We start from the raw sequence: 22,580 nt of genomic DNA, 5'->3' as shown, positions 1-22,580 counted from the left end.
CCTGCAGGACTTAGGCCCATCCATTTATCGGACAAAATGGAGCATGTAGAGACATCATGGCCGGGCTGACCGCAGTACATGCATAAGCTGCGCTTCTTCCGAAATCTTCTCTCCTTGGAGGTCAAGTGTCCGTGACCAAGTTGCATCGGTTCATCTGTATCAGCAGCAGAAGTTATTGGAACCATCTGAGGTGCATTGGTAGCACTAGCCTGTTTCAACCCTTGTAACATCTTAGGCCAGTGTTCCTTCACCTTGTTCCAGAGTCGATCAATCCGAGTAGCCAAGGCTACTAATTCATCCAGCGAGTCAGGTGTCTGGCACGCGGCCAGCTCGTCCTTCAAATGGGTATCCAGGCCTCTGCAGAAGAGTGCCTTGAGACATTTGGAGTCCCAGCGAAGTTCTGCCGCAAGAGTCTTGAATTCTATGGCGAATTCAGCCAATGATCTGCTGCCCTGCTTCAGGTCCTCTAAAACAGAACCGGCAACAGAAGTTCGCGCAGGGTCATCAAAAACGGATTTAAACAAGTCCATAAATCCTTCCATGCCCTGCAAAATGGGGTCCTTACGTTCCCACAAGGTGGATGCCCACGACAGTGCTCTACCATCCAAGTACGAAAGGATGTAGGTGGTCTTAGAGAGTGCCGTAGGAAATAAAGATGGTTGTAAAGTAAAGTGCATGCAGCACTGGTTCAAAAAGCCCCGGGTCTTCTGGATTTCTCTGGAAAAGCGGCTTGGAGCTGCCAGTGGTACAGCAGTCTTCAAAGTTACCTTCTGTAACTGACCTTCATGGTTGGAAGCTGTGCCTTGAACCTTCTGTGTGTGTAGCTGATGAAATGCTGTAGTAAATTTCTCCAAGGCATTTTGCTGCTCCGAGATGCGCAGGGACAGGCCCGGTATGGCCTGCAAGGCAGAGAGTTGTGCCGGATTCATGGAGTTATGCTGGGTCCTGGAGTTAAGCCGGATCCATGGAATTAGCAATCTGTCATGATCCGCTATGCTGGTGGGAAGAGCAATCAGATAGGGGTGTCAATCTGATATATTCCATATGCAGACTTAGCAATCTGTTGTTAGAGTCTGCCGGAAATAGTAGTAAGTGGATCCTTGGGCCGGTGGCAGATGACCACACCCCTGGGGGAAGATCCTGAGAGGGACCACTGGCTAGACTTAGAGTATGGAGACAGACACACACTAGTTCTTTTATTAAACAGGTCTTGAAACCACCAAAGGTGGCAGTAGTGAGCTGAAGTGCCCGGTAGGTCTGTAGTCCCTCAGTTACGGTAACAGCGATCCCTGGATGGCTGAGCTGTTGAGAAACTGTAGACAGTGAGTAGGCAGGGTATGCAGAGTTCATGAACAGAACTAGATGACAACACTCACAAGTTGGTCTCAGGGAGCTCAGGAGTTGGAAAGGACAGGCCCTTGAGGAGCAAGTACCTGGTTCCAGGGAAAGCTCTGAGAGAGCGATGGTAACTCACATTGATGTAGATAATGATGACTTCCAGGCAGAAGAGAATCAGCAGATAGTCAGGAACGAGGGCCCTCGAGGAGCGAGTACTGTTTCCTGTCTGTAACCTGAAAGGCAAAGAGAGAAAGCGAGGCCCCCGAGTAGCGGGTACCTCTGGTAAGTCCGAGGAGGCAGAGTAGCTTAGGCAGGGAACCCAATCTGAACCTTAGCCCTTGCTAACTCAACTAGTAGCGATATCAGAGACCTTTAAATATTGGAAGTGGATGACGTCATCTCAGGGGGACGCCTCTGAGTTTCGCGCCCTTGCTGGTACTTCACTCGGAGCGTGCACGCGCGCCCTAGGCTTCAGGCCACATGGCGTATCTGCAGTGTCGAGCTGGCCCGTGGACACCGGAGAGAGAGGGCAGGGAGATGCCGCGGCAGCCAGCCATCCTTTAGACCTGGAGGGAGTCACCACAGAGGTAAAGAGGGTGGAGTGATGACGTCGGGTAGCGACAGTCGCAACAATAATAAAGTTATTTCCTCTGTTGTCCATCACTGCTGAGACCTTGCCTGTTGTGGTAAGGGCCCACAGAGCTCCTCCCTGTGGGCGGAGTCTTCACTCCCCATGACCCAAGGGCCCACTCTAAGTTCAAAGCACACAGAACGTAACAGTTCTCAGATTCCTTCAGGAAAAATATATGGAAGGGCCTGGTACCATAACCATATACACCCCATAAGGCAAGAGAGTACCAGATTTCACAGACATGCTGATTAAGCCTGGAGAACTAACTGTAGAGGACTGAATGAAGAGGACAGAATGTTAGGAGTTAGCTATCTGTTGGGAGTATCAATCAGATAGGAGTTAGCAATCTGTTGTTATTTAGGAGAGTTGTGGGTGGATCCTTGTACCGGTGGCAGATGCCCACGCCCCCGGGGGAAGATCCCGAGAGGGACCATCGGTCAGGCTCAGAGTTAGGAGACAGACACATACTAGTTCTTTTATTAGACAGTATACTGAACCACCAGAGGTGGCAGGAGTGAGCTGGAATGCCCGGCTGGGCTGTAGTCCCTCAGATACTGGAATAGCGATCCCTGGAGGCTGAGCTGTAGAGAAACTGAAATATAGTGAGTAGGCAGGGTATGCACGTTTCATGGATAGAACCTGATGGTAACACTCACACAATGTCTCATAGAAGCACAGGAGTTGGAATGTATAGGCCCTCGAGGCGCGAGTACCTGGTTCCAGGGAAAGCTTTGAGAGAGCGATGGTAACTCACAGATGTAGTAGTCAGCGATGACGTCCAGGCAGAAGTAAATACTGAGCAAGTCTGGGAACGAGGGCCCTCAAGGAGCGAGTACCGGTTCCAGACTGTCACCTGAAAAACAAAGGAGAGAGCGAGGCCCCCGAGGAGCGGGTGCCCCTGGTAAGTCCGAGGAGGCAGAGTAGCTTAGGTAGAGTAACCCGAACCCTTGCTAACTCAATCTAGCAAATTCTAAGACCTTATATATCCGTCACGGGTGATGTCATCTCAGGGGGACACCCCTGAGGTTCGCGCCATCGCCGGTACTTCAATCAGGGTCACGCCGCGTGCATGCCCCTAGGCCTCCAAGAAGCATGGCGGGTTGCAGCGTCTAGCCAGTCCGGGGAAACGGAGGACTTCAGCAGAAGGATGCTGCGGCAACCAATCTTCCCGCGGGCGAAGAGGGAGGCGCCAAACAGGTAAGGAGGGCGGAAAGAGGGCGTCGGGAATCGACGTACACAACACAGAAGCGAAACTGAAAAAACTAAGAATCCTTAAGGAAGATCAGCTAGAAGTAGTGCAAGACCACCTGGTAGGGCAGGCCAGAGATGCAGTAAGGATCACACCAAGGACTCAGCTATGGACTAGATTTATTCATCAGATTGAAAACTATTTATGATAACAAAGTTCTGGTCAGTGTTAGACTACAAGAATTTACAACTAGAAGCAAGAAGCAGGTGAAGCACTAAGAATATACGGCTATACATTGTAAGATAAATTAAGTAGAACATTGAACAGGGACAAAGATAGCCTTTTAGACCCAGAGGAAATGCAAAAGAGTGATTTATGGAGGAATGCGAGAGGAAAGCTTGAGAAAAGAGATGATAAAAAGACTATTAGATCAACCTTCTCTCACATTTCCTGAATTGTTCAGGATGCAGCATTCTGGGTTAAAGGGGATGAATGTTCCTTTACCCATGAAGTGGAAACCTCACTGGCAAGGATTCTGAACTGATATTGAGTAGAGTGCACTGTATGATTGTCCAATATGGACTCATATACTGGAGCAGGAGACTTAGAGCACATTAACAAAATGGTAGAACATTTAACTACATAGCATGAAAAGATATAGCAGCAAACAGAGGCTCTTGGGTAATAGTGCAAGAGGGAAGGATGGTAGTCACACAAACAGAACAAAATAGACTATTTGGTCATTTGGCATCCACTGGCTATACCATGGGAGTGACGGACTATCGTAGATCTCGTTCCAGAAACAACCAATGTGCAGTGGTATGCTATCAATGCCAGAAACCTGGTCTCCTAGTCTGTGAATGTTAAAGGAAGAAGGAAAGGTAGCAGAAGAACCAGCTCCAGAGCAAGCATTTGCCCCAGCCGAACTAACATTTGCCCCAAAGATGTTTTTGATAAAATGTTCCCTGGCAGATACTTCACTCAACAGGTATTATGCATTGTGGATGTGGGCACATGCGAAGAATTCCCTGAATGAGGAAAAGTTTCCTTCAAAGAAAATCAGAAAAAGATTGACTTATGGAAATAGGAGAACCGAAGAAAATGATCTTCATGAAATGCAAATTCCATGGGAGACACTACCAGAAGTGAAAGTTCAAAAGGAGTTTGTAGATGAAATAAATATTCTGGTGCCTGAAATGACAGAAATGTCAATTGAAATTCAGATAGAAGAAAGACAATCTAAACCATCAATGGAGACAAAGCATCATTACTGGAAAAGACATAAAACCATTTCTAGAAGATGATGTTGAGACGATTGTTTAGTCTGGTTGTGAGGAACAGACTCTGAATAAGAACATTTGGTTCTGTAAGACTGAACTAGAGTACAAACAGCTAGAGTGTGACTTGACCAAAGAGCAGTTTTCTGAGCACATCGGAACTGAGCATGAAGATGGGTTCCTCGTTGCCAAGGATGATTTGATAGAGCAACAGGAGGAAGACACTTAAAGTTTACATGAATTGTATGCCATAAAACTGTAGGAGATATTGGCCAGGTTTCAGAGAGAGCAGAAAGAAGTGACTAATTGTCTACAATCAGAACAGGAAAAATATGCAGGTGAGTCAGAACCTAGTAACAACCAGCTTGATGGGAAATATCAAGTAGAGCTGGAGACACTCTCTAAAGAGCTGCAGTTTCAAAATTCAATCCCAACTGAGATATGTGAAGCAAGGCTGCAAACCAAAGGTGGCACTCATTTGCAAACTCATAAAGCTAAGTTCCAAAAACCATACCAGTTGGGTTTCTTGAAGCTGTTCAATCTGTTTGAGATTCTGGTTATTTTAGATAAACCTGGGAAGGATTTGGAAGATCCAAACAGAGTAATATTGGAGAAGCACAGGAGAAAGTGATGGAGGTACAGATGCAAGTTCAACAGACATTGTTTCAATAGCTGCATGATCAAGGAATGTTGGAGAAAATAGTGATGTTAATTTGGGAAAAAATTGAGATTGTGATAATTTATTCAGAAGCTTCTAAAAATTGGAGATGTTTGCTAGAAGAAAATACAGTAACCCTTGGTGTGATAGTGTGTCCATTATCAGAGTGAGAAAACAAAAGAACGGTTCCTGAAGCAACTTTTTGTTACGATTCCTCTCGTAGCTGTGCCACGAGAGGCCTCTCACCTTTTCTCTGGAGGCCGCACCGAAACCGGGGCCTTGCCTGGACAGTCTATCCCGGTTTTGCTCCATGGCCTGGGAGGCCGCCGTTGTCATCTGGGCCAACTAAGGCCTGCTCTGCTTCCTCCTTGACTTTCTGGTTTGGGCCTCGCCCCTTCTTCTTAAGGGGTCAGCCCGCAGCTCTTCTCTTTAGTTATAGGGCCAGCTGGGTGTGGCCCATCTAAACTTCTCCCAGGGAGTTGCCTGCTTCCTGCTCTATAAAAGGACTTTTCTTTCAGTTCTGCTTGGCCTTGCATTGGAGTTACTTGCTCCTGGATGTCTCGCCTTCCAGCACTCCGTCAGGCCTTCCTTCTTCGTTGGAGCTCCATGTCTCGTCTTGATGTCAGTGATCCCGTCCTGATATTCCTCGCCTGTTCCTGATGTCCTGTACCCCAGGTTCCTCATCGCCTCCTTTCCTAGCATGCCATGTCGTGGTCCGTGACCAGCCCATGGGTAGTGGCTGTGTAGGACACTCATGGTACAAGGCCATCTTCACCTGTGCAGTACAAGTCTCCGGAAGACTTTTGCTTCAATCCTGAGTTGTCTTTGAATTCTTGCTTACTTCCGTCCTGGTCTTCGGAGTTCCTTGCATTACGTCCGTCCATGCCAAAGACTCTGACTGAACCTGTGCCATTCCAGCGTGTCTTTGTCTGTGCACCCAAGTGAGTCTTCGTCTGTACCTCCAAGTTCCTCATCTACGTCTAGAGTCTCTATGTTCCAAAGCCTTCGTTTGCCCTCGTCCGTAGTCCATCCTTCTGCTTCTTGTCATTCCTTGTGGCAGGTCCGAAAGGGCTGGGAACGGTCGGAGGACTGTTCAATAACCAACACTATGTGTTGGCCCCAAAAGCATGCAAGTCCGGCAGAGGGTCAGACGGTCCGTCTCCATCCGTGCTGGGACACGTCTTGCCTATCTCGGTGCTGCCTTGGAGTCCTCTGGGGTCATGCCGAGGCCTAAGGGCACACTATCTCCACAAGTTGGGACTGCTCTCTCAGCGTTCCCTAACAGAATGCAAGGCCTCTCAAGGCCTTCCGAAACATAACACTCTTCATGTTCTTTCATTTAATAAATATGGTATTTAATACAGTTATCACTGGATGGACAAAGCAAACCACAGCTATAAAAGGCAATAGTTATTACATGTTTAACATCTTGAATGGAACAATCAAAAGAGGATGTCACTATTAAGATTGAGATGGTCTCAGTACCACATGGTGATGCCAATGTACTGAGACCACTATTATTTTGAAAGAAATATTCTATTAAAGTTTGACTGCTTCAAAAGAGCAAGCAAGCAAGAAAGAAATTCAATTGCTGATGTCTCAGAATCCTACAATAATTTCATGCAAGGAAGAGACACTACGATAAGAGGTCCAGGGGGAGGGCAGGTCCATATGGAGGGTATGCTTCTGAGGGACTGTAGGCATAGGGGAGGTACAAACTTAAGAGGTTATGCCATACACCGCTTTAGGAGTTCTAAAGCCAGAGGATAGTACATATAGATTACAAGCAGAAAATGGAATTACAAAAACAGTTCATGGACATGAAATCCATATCTGCCCCTTTCCTGCTGAAACAAAGACTACAGAAAAGAAGTCTTGAGAGCCATCCCAGTCAGTTCAAGAAATAGTGAACCCAGAAGAATGTTTAGAAAATCTGGAGGCAGAGAGAGAGAGAGACTATGTGGGTACAACTAGTTAGAGATGAAGAGGAAAGTATCCCTGTTTAAAATGATTCTGAAGAAGAAGGCCCAGAAGAAAAATTTGAGTCTGAGGAAACAAATTTGATCAGATGTTCAGAAAGGGAAACAAAATAAAATTTCTGCAGAAACATTATAAAAATGTATTAGTAAAATGTAGCCTAGACCTTTTTCCTGGGTGGTAGCTCTTAATATGGAACCTAACATCATGTAACTACAGCAAGGATTATTTTTCCCTATATGCAACACCTTGCACTTGTCCACATTAAATTTCATCTGCCATTTGGATGCCCAATCTTCCAGTCTCACAAGATCCTCCTGTAATATATCACAATCCACTTGTGATTTAACTACTCTGAATAATTTTGTATCATCCGCAAATTTGATAACCTCACTCGTCATATTCCTTTCCAGATCATTTATAATTATATTGAAAAGCACCGGTCCAAGCTACAGATCCCTGAGGCACTCCACTGTTTACCCTTTTCCACTAAGAAAATTGACCATTAAATCCTACTCTCTGTTTCCTGTCTTTTAACCAGTTTGTAATCCACGATAGGACATTGCCTCCTATTCCATGAGTTTTTAGTTTTCTTAGAAGCCTCTCATGAGGGACTTTGTCAAACGCTTTCTGAAAATCCAAATACACTACATGTACCGGTTCACCTTTATCCACATGTTTATTAACCCCTTCAAAAAAATGAAGCAGATTTGTTAGGCAGGACTTCCCATGTTGATCTTTAGAATAGTTTTCACTATTTTTCCCAGCACTGAAGTCAGGCTCATTGGTCTATAGTTTCCCAGATCGAATTGCAGGATAACTTGAAGGGTGAGGCTTTGATAGTCCACCATCCTGGACAGCAGATTGTGTAAAGGGGATTAGCTTTTATGGCCAGTTCTGCGGCAGTATGATGCTGTATTAAGATTAGAAAAAGTGGACGGGAAGAATTTAGATGTACGTGCAGAGACAGATTAGCTCCCCTGAAAAGTTGAACACTGAGAGCAGAAACTATGATTTATAGCTTAGGACTCCTTTAAACAAATAAACTTGAGCTGTGCATGTCTGTGTACTACTTAGTATAAAGTTTTGTTCCCAAACTCTAAGGGGCAAAGTTTCAAAGGGTTCCGCGCGTAACTTACGCGCGTAACCCCAAAAATGTGCTCCTGCACGCGCCGAGCCTATTTTGCATAGGCTCGGCGACACGCACATGTCCCGGGGCTTGAAAAAGGGGGCGGGGAGTGGGCAGGGTGGGGTGATCTGGGGGCGGGGAAGGGCTGGAGCCTCCAGGCACAGCGGCCATTTGCCATTGTGTCCAGGATCATGGGCCGGCCGTTGGCCGGCGCATGCAATCTATGCCTGCCCGGAGGCAGGCACAACTTGAAGATTAAAGGTCAGGATGTGGGTTTAGGTAGGGCTGAGGGGCGGGTTAGGTAGGGGAAGGGAGGGGAAGGTGGGGGTGGCGGAAGGAAAGTTCCCTCCGAGGCTCGGAGCGGCCTCGGAGGGAATAGGGAAAGCCATCGGGGCTCCCCTAGGGCTCGGCGCATGCAAGGTGCAGAAGTGTGCACCCCCCTGTGTGCGCCGACCCCGGAGTTTATAACATGCATGCGGCGGGTTGTGCGCACAAATTTACGCCCGTGTGTACGTTTTAAAATTTGGCCCTAACTGTGGAACAGATGCAAGAATGCAAAGAGAGCTGATCTGTGCCCCAACGCTTTAAGTACTCATAATCCAGTGGAGAAATCAGTCTTTTGCCAACTCCCAGCAGAGACAGACTTTAGGCTCCACCACTTATCAGAAAGGAGAAATAAGGGAAATGAGCTTATTTAATGAACTAATTATTGAGTCTAATTAGTGAACAAATAACTGTTGCATTCTTTATTTATTTGATTTGTATATAGCTTTCTTTTTATCTTGCATATCTATAAGTGCCTATGTACCTCTGCTGTTAATTTTATATATTCACACACACACACACACACACACACACATATATATATAACAGAATTACAAAAGAAAGAAAAAACACTAATATTATTTATTTATTTATTTATTTATTTAAGTTTTTTTATATACCAACATTCAAGACGATAGTCCCATCATGCAGGTTCACAAGAAACAGGGGTGCAATTAAAATAAACTTTACAATTTGAACAATAGTGCAGAAAAGCAGTTACATGTAACAGGGAAACAATAACTTGGAGTAAGAAGGAAAATGAAGATCAGATAATTATATATATATATAATAACATTATAAGGGGTGGCTATTAATGCTATTAGATATACATAAGTAAAAACAATTTTTTATTTATATGTCTCAAACAATAAAATAAATAAGCACTTATGGACCTAAAATGTTTATTCTACATAAATATACGTTTATGCACTACCAAACTTGAATTGTGTACAATTCCATAAATATATATGTACTAAGACAGTTATACATACATAAAGCCTTTTTGTACTTCACTTTTTTGTTCTGTCCTGATACCTTCTGGTACTGCAATCTGGCTGTTATAGATACTTATTGAGTGTTTGCGAAATTTCAGCAGGCAAGGGTATGGTCATCCCCATGAGAATTTGAGAAGTTAGATGGCACATCTGTTTTTAGTCAATGATTGTATGCAATTGATTTGGGCTGAAGCCATATACATCCAATAAAGGATCATCTGTTCTGAATAATGGAGTAATATAGAGTTAACTGGTTGAACTGGGAAACAAGGGGAAGGGGTGGAGGAGGGAGTGGTTGTTAAATGGGTATTTCAAGGACCCAGAATATACTACCTACTATAGAAGTATCCTTGATGTTTAAAGGTGAATCATAAAACAAAATGATTTTGCAATATGACACTGAAAATTTCTCATGTCCAGAGAATATATCTGTAAGACTGATACAGGAGAACTAGCATTCTGTTTTCTCTTGTTACATTAGGCTGGTATTATGTTCTACAGTCGAGAAAAATACTTCCGCCATGTGCAGAATATTGCAAGAGAAGGACTGAGAAAATATGCCAATGACCCAGTACTATTGTTCTTCAAGATATATGGAATCCTGATGGAAGGTAATACAGTGATGACGATAAACATATTACATTATGGCTCTCTCTCAGAAGAGCTCTGCCAAAAACATGACTACTCCCACTTCAGGAAGCAAGTAAAAGCCTGGCTTTTCTGCCAGACCTTTAATACCAAATCCATAACTTCCTTCACCCCACAAAGCAGCTGAAACCTGTCCCCATCCAGGCATTAGAATTAAACAGATTGCAATAAACTGCCTGGCACCATTTTAAGTTCCTTGAATTTACTGTTTCAACCTATTGTTTTGCTGAAATGTTCCTAATTCATTTCAAGTTTAGGAGTCTATTTACTAAAAGGTAGATTTTCAATGGCTTGCACACGGCAAAACTTGGAGATACGCGCATGACTCGGATGTGCATGGGCTGCGCGGATTTTAAAAGGCCTGCAGCCACGCGCGTATCTCCCGGTACGTGGATAAAAAATGTTTTGCGAAAAAGGGGCAGGGTGAGGGTGGGGTCTGAGCAGGCCATGGGCATTCCTAATTTTCCCAATGATATCAGCGTGTAACTTTGATGTGCACAAGCGCGTGCTAGGGTCCCTATCCACGTATTTTTACTTCAGCTGTGGATGATGTGTAAGTAGAAAAATAAAAAAATCTAGCCTAGTCAGTGGGGTTTTAAGGGTCAGGACAGGTAGAGGAAAAGAAAGGCAGGTTAGCTAGGGGAGTATGGAAGTCATAAACTTTAACTGGGTAAATTGGGAATGGCCTGGGAAAACAGATATTGGCGTTGCTGCGTGCATCTACTAAAACGCCCCCTTATGCACTCGAGACGGTATTTAAGCACACATGCGCTTGCCGATATATAATCCTGTACGCATGTACGCACGGGTAGCAGATTTTATAATATGCGCGCATAAATACGCGCATATTATAAAATCAGTGCGTCACTTTGAAAGTTAATGCTTAAAGGTTTTCTCCCATTTTGTGTCTATGGGCAAAATACTTATTAAATATGGCCCTTAGTCCTTACTGTGCACCTTCTGTATACTGGAATTGTTAAGTTGCTACTGATCTCTGATTGTATGCAGCCATTCTAATATATTCTCCTCACCTTGGGTGAATCTTTTATTTTCCATAGATAAGCAGCTGAATTAGCCATGCTGTCTGGGTACGTCCTCCGTGCCACTAGGTGGCGGAGCTCTCCAAGATCACCCAAAGTCTTTTGGTGAGGTGATCCCTCTTGCCTGTCCCCCAGCCTCCTCGAGGCTCCTCAGTCCATTTTTTTACGCGCGACTGACTACACGCAGAGCTCTTCTCTCTTGTGAGGAAAATTGTTGTGAGGAGAAAAACCTGACAAAAATTGCTAAAAAACTCGACAGAATTACCAAACAGGACACTTTAACTTAAGATGCCTCATCCAGGGTTTAAGTTTTGTAACTGTGGGAAAATCATGTCTGTAATTGACAGACATCAATTCTGTTATCTTTGCCTTGGTCCTAAACATGACCATGCAAATTGAATGTACTGCGGACATATGTCCCCACGGGTGCAGCACCAAAGAGCCACACAGATCGTCCAACTCAGAGAGGAGGCATTGGGCTCATATGCCCCCTCTGAGGCATCAGCCAGGTCGTCTCCGGGACCGAAGACGACCCTAAAGCCCAAGCCCATCAAAGGGCCACCTCTGCGGACCCTCCAGGTCCAAAAGAGAAGAAGAATTCCAAAATCCCATCGACGCAGGGCGCGGGAGATGCACCGTGGACGCAACCTGCGTCGAGAGCATCGAAGGATTATGGCGTCGAAGCATCTATGGTGCATCGACACATAAAGGATAAACCGACACATCGACGCTCCGACACATCGGAAGAACATCGATGCACCGACGCATCGGAGGCGCGTCAACACACCGATACATCGGAAGAGTGTCGATGCACTGACGCATCGGCACATTTACGACACTGCATCAAAGCCAAAGGCACCGAAACTACTGACTCAACCCGCGAAAAAGCATAAAAAATATCCAACCGGTCATAAAAGACCTAGGAGTCCTTCCCCACTACTAGTGGTAGACTCGGAGGAAAGTCCGTCCCCGCCATGACTATCGAGATCCTCTTCTCCATCATCCGAGGTTTTCTCCGGACTATCTGCAGCCTCTCATTACCACAGCAGATCAGTATTGCAGGATTCACTTAGTCCCAAAGTTGTCTACCCACCGAGAGACGTCGGACACCCTAGAGGACCAGACTCAGACATCCTCAGGGCAGCCCTATTGCTGTTGGGGCCAAAGACCTGATCCTAAACCATCCACTTCAACTTCGACTGCTGATACTATTACACAGATTACTAGTATTTTGTCACAATTTTTGACATCAGTTCAGCAGCAACACCAGCCAGACCTTACTGAACCAGAGGAGATGCCTTCATCACCTAAACCTGGACCAGCACCAAAAACACAACCTAGGAGACCATCACCTCCTCCAATGGATTCTCCTAATTCATCCTCTTCCTCAGGGTCATCAACCAATTACCCATCTGACCCACAAGAATTACTGCCGGACCCAGTTTCACCACCGGAGGATCTCACATACTCCCAATTCTTAGAAAAAGTGGGTCAGCGATTGGGAGTAGAAACAAAAAAGATACCTGACCCTAGACAGGAAATGTTTGGCATCTTAAAGATATTTGACACTCCGGCTGAACCCACAGCACTTCCTTCTCACCCAGTGCTGGAATCAGTGTTGGTGAAAGCTTGGGACTCTCCATTTTCCATGACCCCAACCTTGCGGAAAACAGACTTAAAATATAGAATGCAAGATTCCCCGTTCTACACAAACATACAATTACCACGTGCATCGGTTGTTGTTGAATCAGCCGTGCAAAAGGCACGCAAATCCAGATTACATTCAAATAATCCACCAGGCAGGAACAATAAGAGTCTCGATGACTTCGCAAAGAGAGCTCTCCAGTCAGGAGTTCTAAACACCAAGATTCAAAACCACAAATTTTACGTAGCTCAATATCTGTTCGAGTGTCTCTAGACCTTAAAACCTTTTTTACAACAAGGTTCAGAAGACAACATACCTCCACCGGAATTTCATGACATGGAGGAAGGACTGCAGCACCTTGTGCATTCCATTTACGAGGGATTTGAAACCTCTGCTAAAACCACAGCTAACGCCATAGCAGCAAGACAACTGGCATGGTTAAGGGCGAGCGCCATAAGAGATGACGTACACGAGAAGCTTGCCAAACTTCCCTGTCGACCAGACAACCTGTTCGGGGAGAAACTCACAGAAACTGTTGCAAAATTGAAAAAAACAGAAAGTGGCAGTGCTATCATTGACATAGCATGACACGTCATCTTCTAGACTTCATTTCGGTTCATATAAAAAATCTTACCCTAGGCGTCCATATCGGCCTTGTACCATCTATCGGCCCCAGCAGTATTAGACAAATCGCCAACAGCCTTACCCACAACCAGCTTCACGTCAGCACCCACTCGCTCCTCGTCAGCCATGCCAGTATGCAGACCCTCAACCACCCAAAAACCAACAAAGTTTTTAGAACTAATCCGGCCATCACCACCCACCCAGAAAGTTAGGGATGTGAATCGTTTTTCAACGATTAAAATTATCGTCCGATAATGTTAATATCGTCTTAAATCGTTATAGAACACGATACAATAGAAATTCTAATGATTTATCGTTAAAAATCGTTAAATCGTGTTAGTGCGCACTAACAGGAGTTAGTGCGCACTAACTGAAAATGATACAAATAAACACTTTCCAGGTCACTGAAGGTCAGTTAGGAATGAATATGTGTTCCTATTGGCTGGCTGCCCTCTTATCTATTGATGTTACCAAGGTTACCACTGAGGTGATGGTTGGGGGGATGGGAAATGGAACTGGAAACTAACGAACACCAACAGAAAATGAAACAAAGTGTTCACACTTCCCAGGTCAGTAAAGGTCACTTAGGAATGAATATGTATGTATTCCTATTGGCTGGCTGTGCTCTTATCTATTGATGTTACCAAGGTTAACACTGAGGTAATGGTTGGGGGGATGTGAAATGGAAACAGTTGGAAGCTTGACAAAAAAAGTAATGTGATGATCAGCACTCACGTGACTAGAACTTGTTTGTTTATTATTTTTGTTAGCAGGCACCTGAAATGCTAGTGCATGTTGAATTTGCCAATCACTGTGCATTTTAGAAAGGTGGTCCTGGCTGGAACTGTACACAGTTCAAATATATGTAATTGATTGTTGGTAAGTGTATTTTTTAAGTAGCCACACTGGCACCAGTATGTTTACTTTTCCTCCTACTTAACTCACTAGCTCAGCTTTGTAAGAAGGGCTTCTCTGCTTGTGTGTTGCTTTTGTTTGGTGTGAGGAGAGCAGAAACATCAGATCTTTATTCAATCTACTACAGTCATCTCTTACAGTGCCCTATCCCTATTAATACCAGGAGTGTTGTGATCTTCCTGCACACACAGTGCCCTAACCCTGGCACCAGGGGTGTTGTGATTTTCCTGCACACAGTGCCCTAACCCTGGCACCAGGGGTGTTGTGATCTTCCTGCACACACAGTGCCCTAACCCTGGCACCAGGGGTGTTGTGATCTTCCTGCACACACAGTGCCCTAAACCTGGCACCAGGGGTGTTGTGATTTTCCTGCACACAGTGCCCTAACCCTGGCACCAGGGGTGTTGTGATCTTCCTGCACACAGTGCCCTAACCCTATTAATACCAGGACTGTTGTGATCTTCCTGCACACAGTGCCCTAACCCTGGCACCAGGGGTGTTGTGATTTTCCTGCACACAGTGCCCTAACCCTGGCACCAGGGGTGTTGTGATCTTCCTGCACACAGTGCCCTATCCCTATTAATACCAGGGGTGTTGTGATCTTCCTGCACACAATGCCCTATCCCTATTAATACCAGGAGTGTTGTGATCTTCCTGCACACACAGTGCCCTAACCCTGGCACCAGGGGTGTTGTGATTTTCCTGCACACAGTACCCTAACCCTGGCACCAGGGGTATTGTGATCTTCCTGCACACAGTGCCCTATCCCTATTAATACCAGGAGTGTTGTGATCTTCCTGCACACACAGTGCCCTAACCCTGGCACCAGGGGTGTTGTGATTTTCCTGCACACAGTGCCCTAACCCTGGCACCAGGGGTGTTGTGATCTTCCTGCACACAGTGCCCTAACCCTATTAATACCAGGAGTGTTGTGATCTTCCTGCACACAGTGCCCTAACCCTGGCACCAGGGTTGTTGTGATCTTCCTGCACACAGTGCCCTAACCCTGGCACCAGGGGTGTTGTGATCTTCCTGCACACAGTGCCCTAACCCTGGCACCAGGACTGTTGTGATCTTCCTGCACACAGTGCCCTAACCCTGGCACCAGGGGTGTTGTGATTTTCCTGCACACAGTGCCCTATCCCTATTAATACCAGGGGTGTTGTGATCTTCCTGCACACAGTGCCCTATCCCTATTAATACCAGGAGTGTTGTGATCTTCCTGCACACACAGTGCCCTAACCCTGGCACCAGGGGTGTTGTGATTTTCCTGCACACAGTGCCCTAACCCTGGCACCAGGGGTGTTGTGATCTTCCTGCACACAGTGCCCTATCCCTATTAATACCAGGAGTGTTGTGATCTTCCTGCACACACAGTGCCCTAACCCTGGCACCAGGGGTGTTGTGATTTTCCTGCACACAGTGCCCTAACCCTGGCACCAGGGGTGTTGTGATCTTCCTGCACACAGTGCCCTAACCCTGATACCAGTCTTAGACAGCTCCCTCCCTGCATTACTAGTGAGAGGCTGGCTTCACAGACAGGGGGGAGCTGCCTGACCCTCACTCCTGACTTCCCCCATGTCCCAGCTAGTGAATGGTGTGTGGGTGAGGGGGGGGGGGAGGATGGTGAAGTCTGAGACAGCTCCCTCCCTGCATTACTAGTGAGAGGCTGGCTTCACAGACAGGGGGGCGCTGCCTGACCCTCACTCCTGACTTCCCCCATGTCCCAGCTAGTGAATGGTGTGTGGGTGAGGGGGGGGGGGGGAGGATGGTGAAGTCTGAGACAGCTCCCTCCCTGCATTACTAGTGAGAGGCTGGCTTCACAGACAGGGGGGAGCTGCCTGACCCTCACTCCTGACTTCCCCCATGTCCCAGCTAGTGAATGTTGTGTGGGTGAGAGGGGGGGAGGATGGTGAAGTCTGAGACAGCTCCCTCCCTGCATTACTAGTGAGAGGCTGGCTTCACAGACAGGGGGGAGCTGCCTGACCCTCACTCCTGACTTCCCCCATGTCCCAGCTAGTGAATGGTGTGTGGGTGAGGGGGGGGGGGGAGGATGGTGAAGTCTGAGACAGCTCCCTCCCTGCATTACTAGTGAGAGGCTGGCTTCACAGACAGGGGGGAGCTGCCTGACCCTCACTCCTGACTTCCCCCATGTCCCAGCTAGTGAAAGGTGTGTGGGTGAGGGGGGGAGGATGGTGAAGTCTGAGACAGCTCCCTCCCTGCATTACTAGTGAGAGGCTGGCTTCACAGACAGGGGGGAGCTGCCTGACCCTCACTCCTGACTTCCCCCATGTCCCAGCTAGTGAATGTTGTGTGGGTGAGAGGGGGGGAGGATGGTGAAGTCTGAGACAGCTCCCTCCCTGCATTACTAGTGAGAGGCTGGCTTCACAGACAGGGGGGAGCTGCCTGACCCTCACTCCTGACTTCCCCCATGTCCCAGCTAGTGAATGGTGTGTGGGTGAGGGGGGGGGGGAGGATGGTGAAGTCTGAGACAGCTCCCTCCCTGCATTACTAGTGAGAGGCTGGCTTCACAGACAGGGGGGAGCTGCCTGACCCTCACTCCTGACTTCCCCCATGTCCCAGCTAGTGAATGGTGTGTGGGTGAGGGGGGGGGGGGGGGGGGGAGGATGGTGAAGTCTGAGACAGCTCCCTCCCTGCATTACTAGTGAGAGGCTGGCTTCACAGACAGGGGGGAGCTGCCTGACCCTCACTCCTCCGGGGTATTGTGATCTTCCTGCACACAGTGCCCTATCCCTGATACCAGGGGTGTTGTGATCTTCCTGCATGCAGTGCCCTATCCCTATTAATACCAGGAGTGTTGTGATCTTCCTGCACGCAGTGCCCTATCCCTAATACCAGGGGTGTTGTGATCTTCCTGCACACAGTGCCCTATTCCTGATACCAGGAGTGTTGTGATCTTCCTGCATGCAGTGCCCTATCCCTGATACCGGGATGTGTGCAAGAAGATCCCAACACCCCCGGTATCAGGAATAGGGCACTGCGTGCAGGAAGATCACAACACCCCTGGTATTAGGGATAGGGCACTGTGTGCAGGAAGATCACAACACTCCTGGTATTAATAGGGATAGGGCACCGTGTACATGAAGATCACAACACCCCTGGTGCCAGGGATAGGGCACTGTGTGCAGGAAGATCACAACACCCCTGGTGTCAGGGTTAGGGCACTGTGTGCAGGAAGATCACAACACTCCTGGTATTAATAGGGATAGGGCACTGTGTGCAGGAAGATCACAACACCCCTGGTGCCAGGGTTAGGGCACTGTGTGCAGGAAGATCACAACACTCCTGGTATTAATAGGGATAGGGCACTGTGTGCAGGAAGATCACAACACCCCTGGTGCCAGGGTTAGGGCACTGTGTGCAGGAAGATCACAACACTCCTGGTATTAATAGGGATAGGGCACTGTGTGCAGGAAGATCACAATACCCCTGGTATCAGGGTTATGGCACAAGTTCTAGTCACATTGACTGATCACATTACTTGTTTTGTCAAGCTACCAACTGTTTCCATTTCCCATCTCCCATATACTGTCAGTGGGAAGCTTGGTAACATGAATAAATAAGAGGGCAGCCAATAGGAATACATATTCATTCCTAAACTGACCTTAACTGACCTGAAAAGTGTCAAATTGTATCATTTTCAGTTAGTGCGCACTAACTCGAGTTAGTGCGCACTAATCGGAAAAAACGATTTTTAATGATTTTTTAACTAAAAAATCGTGCCTAACACGATTTTCTTGCCCTGCCACACGATTTAAATCGTTAAGACAATATGGAAAACGATTCACATCTCTACCAGAAAGTAGGAGGACGGCTGTCCCACTTTCTTTCACAATGGAGCACCATAACATCAGATACGTGGATCCTCTCTTTAATATGAGATGGATACTCTCTCAACTTCACATCCCCTCCATCTCTCCCGCATATAGTTGTCACCAAACATCAGAGTATTCATTGGGAAATTCTTCTTCAAGAAGTCAATCACCTATTTCAACAACACTGTATACAGGAGGTACCTCCACCTGATATCAGAAGAGATTCTATTCACAATACTTCCTCATTCCCAAAAAAACTGGATGTCTTTGACCAATTCTGGACCTACGCTCCCTCAACAAACACATTCAGAAAGAGAAATTCAAAATGACTTTTCTCAAATCCATTCTCCCCTTCCTACAGCCCATGGATTGGATGTGCTCCATAGATCTAAAAGATGCATATGCCCACATACCAATGCACCCCAAATCTTGGACTTACCTCTGTTTTCAGATGAGAAAGAGACATTTCCAATACAAAGTTCTTCCCTTCAGTCTCTCCTCTGCTCCCAGAGTGTTCATAAAATGTCTAGTGGTAGTGGTGGCACACCTCGTTCAACAGGGGGTTCAGATATTCCCTTATCTAGATGATTGGCTGTTAGTAGCCCCCAATCCTGTTCTCCTCCGAGACAATTTAGTTCGCACAATCACTTTCCTAGACAATCTAGGTCTCCTTATAAATTACGAAAAATCGTATCTTCAACCTACCCAGACGTTGAACGTCATAGGAGCTTCTGTAGACACCATTTAGGACAAAGCTTTCTTATCACAACCTCGAGCGCTAGCTCTCACTACACTAGCCCAGTGTCTATTAAACCTGCCATATGACCCAGTATGGGTCATATGGCAGCGTGCAGCTAAATGGTTCCACACACAAGGCTACACATCTGTCGCCTCCAATGGGGCCTAAAAAAAATCAATGGTCTCAGTTCCGATGTCCATTGCCCACTCCAGTGACATTGACAACCAACATGAAAATAGACCTTTGCTGGTGGATAACCCCACCAGTACTGACAGAAGGTTCACCGCTGAGACCCCCTCGACATCAATTCGTTCTTACGACAGATGCCTCTCCCACAGGATGGGGAGCCCATCTTACCAACCTACAGACTCAGGGATTGTGGTCTGTCCATGAATACAATTATCACATCAACATCCTGTAACTACGGGCTATCAAGAATGCCCTTTGAGCTTTCGAACACAATCTGCAACACCATGTCGTCATGATTCATACAGACAACCAAGTATCAATGTTTTACATAAACAAGCAAGGAGGGTCCGGTTCATGGAACCTTTGCAAAGAAATGATAGAGATTCTAGACTGGGCCCACAACAAGGGAATTTCCCTACAAGCAACATACCTACCGGGAATCAACAATTCCAAAGCAGACATGTTGAGCAGAATTTTTCACCCACACGAATGGGACTTAGATCAGGAGGTAGCCAATCAGATTTTCTTGGTTTGGGGTTTTCCCCAAATTGACCTCTTTGCAACAGAATGCAACAAGAAGGTCAACCTTTTTTGCTCAGTGTACCCCAGCGCACACCGATTGCTACAGGACACATTCCTCCTCAATTGGTCTCAAGAGCTCCTTTACACATTCCCTCCAATCCCTCTAATCTCTCGCACAGTACAGAGATGCATCGAGGATGAAGCGGATTTAATCCTCGTCGCAGCAGTAAGGGCACGTCAACCATGGTACAGTTACCTAATTCAACTATCAATCTGCAAACCAATTCCTCTAGGAAACGACCCCACCCTCCTCACCCAACAGGGGAGCTCACTTCTCCATCTGCTTCACGCATCCTTGAATCTCACTGCATGGAGATTGAAAGGCTCACATTCCAAACACTAAACATCTCTCCACAACTGGAAGATATTCTATTCGCATCCAGGAAACCATCAATGCGACTAAGCTATCAGCACAAATGGAAATACCTTCTGGTGTTCCTCCATGGGCATAGACTCACTCACATGTCCACCTGAACGTCTTCTGACTTACCTCCACCTGCTCTACACGCAAGGTCTGGCCATCGCCTCTCTTCATGTTCACCTCAGCGCAATATCAGCTTATCACACTCCCCTCAATGGAGAATCTATAGCCTGTCATTCTCTCGTTTCCCAATTTAAGAAGGGCATACTACATCTATGACCCCCAATCAAAAAGCCACCAGTACCATGGGATATCAACCCAGTTCTGGAACAACTTATGCTTCCACCTTTCGAACCACTGGACACTTGCCATCCTAGATACCTTTCCTGGAAGGTACTATTTTTAGTTACCCTCACATTCCGCAAGGCAAATCAGCGAAGTTCAAGCATTGGTTCACTACTCATCTTACCTTGAATTCTACCTTGACAAGGTTACACTACGTACGCACCCTAATTTTCTTCCTAAAGTAGTCTCCACCTTTCACTTAAACCAAACCATAACCCTACCAACTTTCCATCCTAAACCGCACGCAAATGACAGTGAGTGGCGTCTTCATTCATTGGACTGTAAACGTGCTCTTGCGTACTATAAAAAACACATTCACTCTACTAACAGAGCCTCACAACTCTTCCTCTCCTTCAATCCAAATGCGCCAGGACTTCCTGTTTCCAAAAGAACATTATCATCCTGGCTTTCCAACTGTATACGTTTTTGCTATCAAAAACGTTCGGAATCCCTATCTTCCACACACAAAGCACACCGTGCGATGGCTGCTTCCGTTGCTCACCTCCATGATGTATCTCTCTTGGATATCTGCAAAGCAGCCACATGGTCTTCACTACACACCTTCGCATCCCACTAGCTTAGACAAACAGGCGGGAGATGATTTTATTTATTTATTTATTTAGGGATTTTATATACCGATTTTCTTGATACAGATCAAATCAACTCGGTTTACATAGAACGATAGTACATTAACAGTAACTAGTCAAACCTCAAAAGAGGAGACAGATTGTGAGCAGAAAGTAAAAAGTTACATTATAACAAGGGTGAGTAACTAGGAATTGGAAATGAAGAGACAGATAATCAAAGTAGAGAGATATAACAGAGAGAAGGGGCTTGAGGCCAACCTCAGGAGAATAACTCTAGCATTATAACATGATTATATGACATTCTGCTAGTTATTAAAGTACAGCTGATTGAAAAATATCTTAGTAGGATATAGTCTAGGAGACAGGAAAGGCTCTACCGAAAAGCCAAGTCTTCAAAGGATGCAAAGATGGGGCGGATAATCCTCCAAAAGAACACTTCTTTAACTAATTCGACAAACTTATAAGAACTGTCTGCCTCTTATTCTGTATTGTGTGATAACTTACCTACAAACACTCGCATGGCTTAATATGCTCAGTATGTAAGCTGGGGACTCCCAGAAAGCATGGCTAATTCAGCTGCTTATCTATGGAACAAAGCAAGTTTGCTTACCGTAAACGGTGTTTCCGTAGATAGCAGATGAATTAGCCATGCTGACCCTCCCGCCTCCCCGGTCAGTTCCAGCATTGCATATCGTCTTGCTTTGCCATGGACTGAGGAGCCTCAAGGAGGCAGAAGGACAGGCAGGAGGGATCAGCTCACCAAAAGACTTTGGGTGATCTTGGAGAGCTCTGCCACCTAGTGGCACGGAGGACGTACCCAGACAGCATGGCTAATTCATCTGCTATCTAATGAAAACACCGTTTACGGTAAGCAAACTCGCTTTTCAAAAAAGTGGGCAATAAATCTAAATAATAAATAAAATCATAAATATAACCAAAATCAAAAGATATCTTAAAATATCTTAAAGTGTACAGTTCAGGGACAGGCTCTTCTATTTTAACAAATAGAAATAAAAAAAAAATTACCCCTCCCTTCCCAGGCCTACTATTTTGTATTTGCTTATTTGTTTTCTATCCTGGTTTCATAATACTGTATTGAAAATATTCTTCATGAATGTATTTAACGGGAATGCTATCTGCTCCTACATAAACTATTATCCATAGCAGAGCAATTCACTACACATTGTTCAACAAGTAATACTTGTGTACGCCCACTGGGTCTACACATATGTGGGAGTAGTGTTTGTTTCACCAATAATTGTACATGCTGCATATACAGTTTCTTCCAGATACTGCGGTCTAATTTGTTTTAATCTACAGGAACATGGTTTAACGTGCACAAGACCAATTTAGTGCACATTAAACCTGTGTAGTGTATACTAATACCGGTGGCAAGGTCCCAATCTGGGTAAAACAAGGAAGCCCAGGAACAGGAATGCTGAGCCGCCAAATGTTTTAGGCTATCACATTCGATAAGCAACCTCCACAACTGTTACATCCTGGTTTTCAGGGTAATCTGTTTGTTGGTTTACCTTTTGAAACAGGGTCATG

At 46.0% G+C, this 22,580-nt stretch overlaps 1 protein-coding gene across 1 annotated transcript in view; it reads left to right on the top strand.

Moving 5' to 3' along the window:
- The window catches only part of TTC21A (tetratricopeptide repeat domain 21A), a 406,154-nt gene that overhangs the window by 17,909 nt on the left and 365,665 nt on the right, over nt 1-22,580 (top strand). Inside the window, exon 2 of the mRNA XM_029588390.1 lies at nt 10,000-10,129. Within this exon, the coding sequence (XP_029444250.1) occupies nt 10,000-10,129 (130 nt within the window). The remainder of the gene's footprint in view (nt 1-9,999; nt 10,130-22,580) is intronic.

This window comes from Rhinatrema bivittatum, chromosome 2 (genome assembly GCF_901001135.1).
Source record: "Rhinatrema bivittatum chromosome 2, aRhiBiv1.1, whole genome shotgun sequence".
Lineage (NCBI taxonomy): Eukaryota > Metazoa > Chordata > Amphibia > Gymnophiona > Rhinatrematidae > Rhinatrema > Rhinatrema bivittatum.
This window is presented reverse-complemented; position numbering and strand designations above follow the sequence as displayed.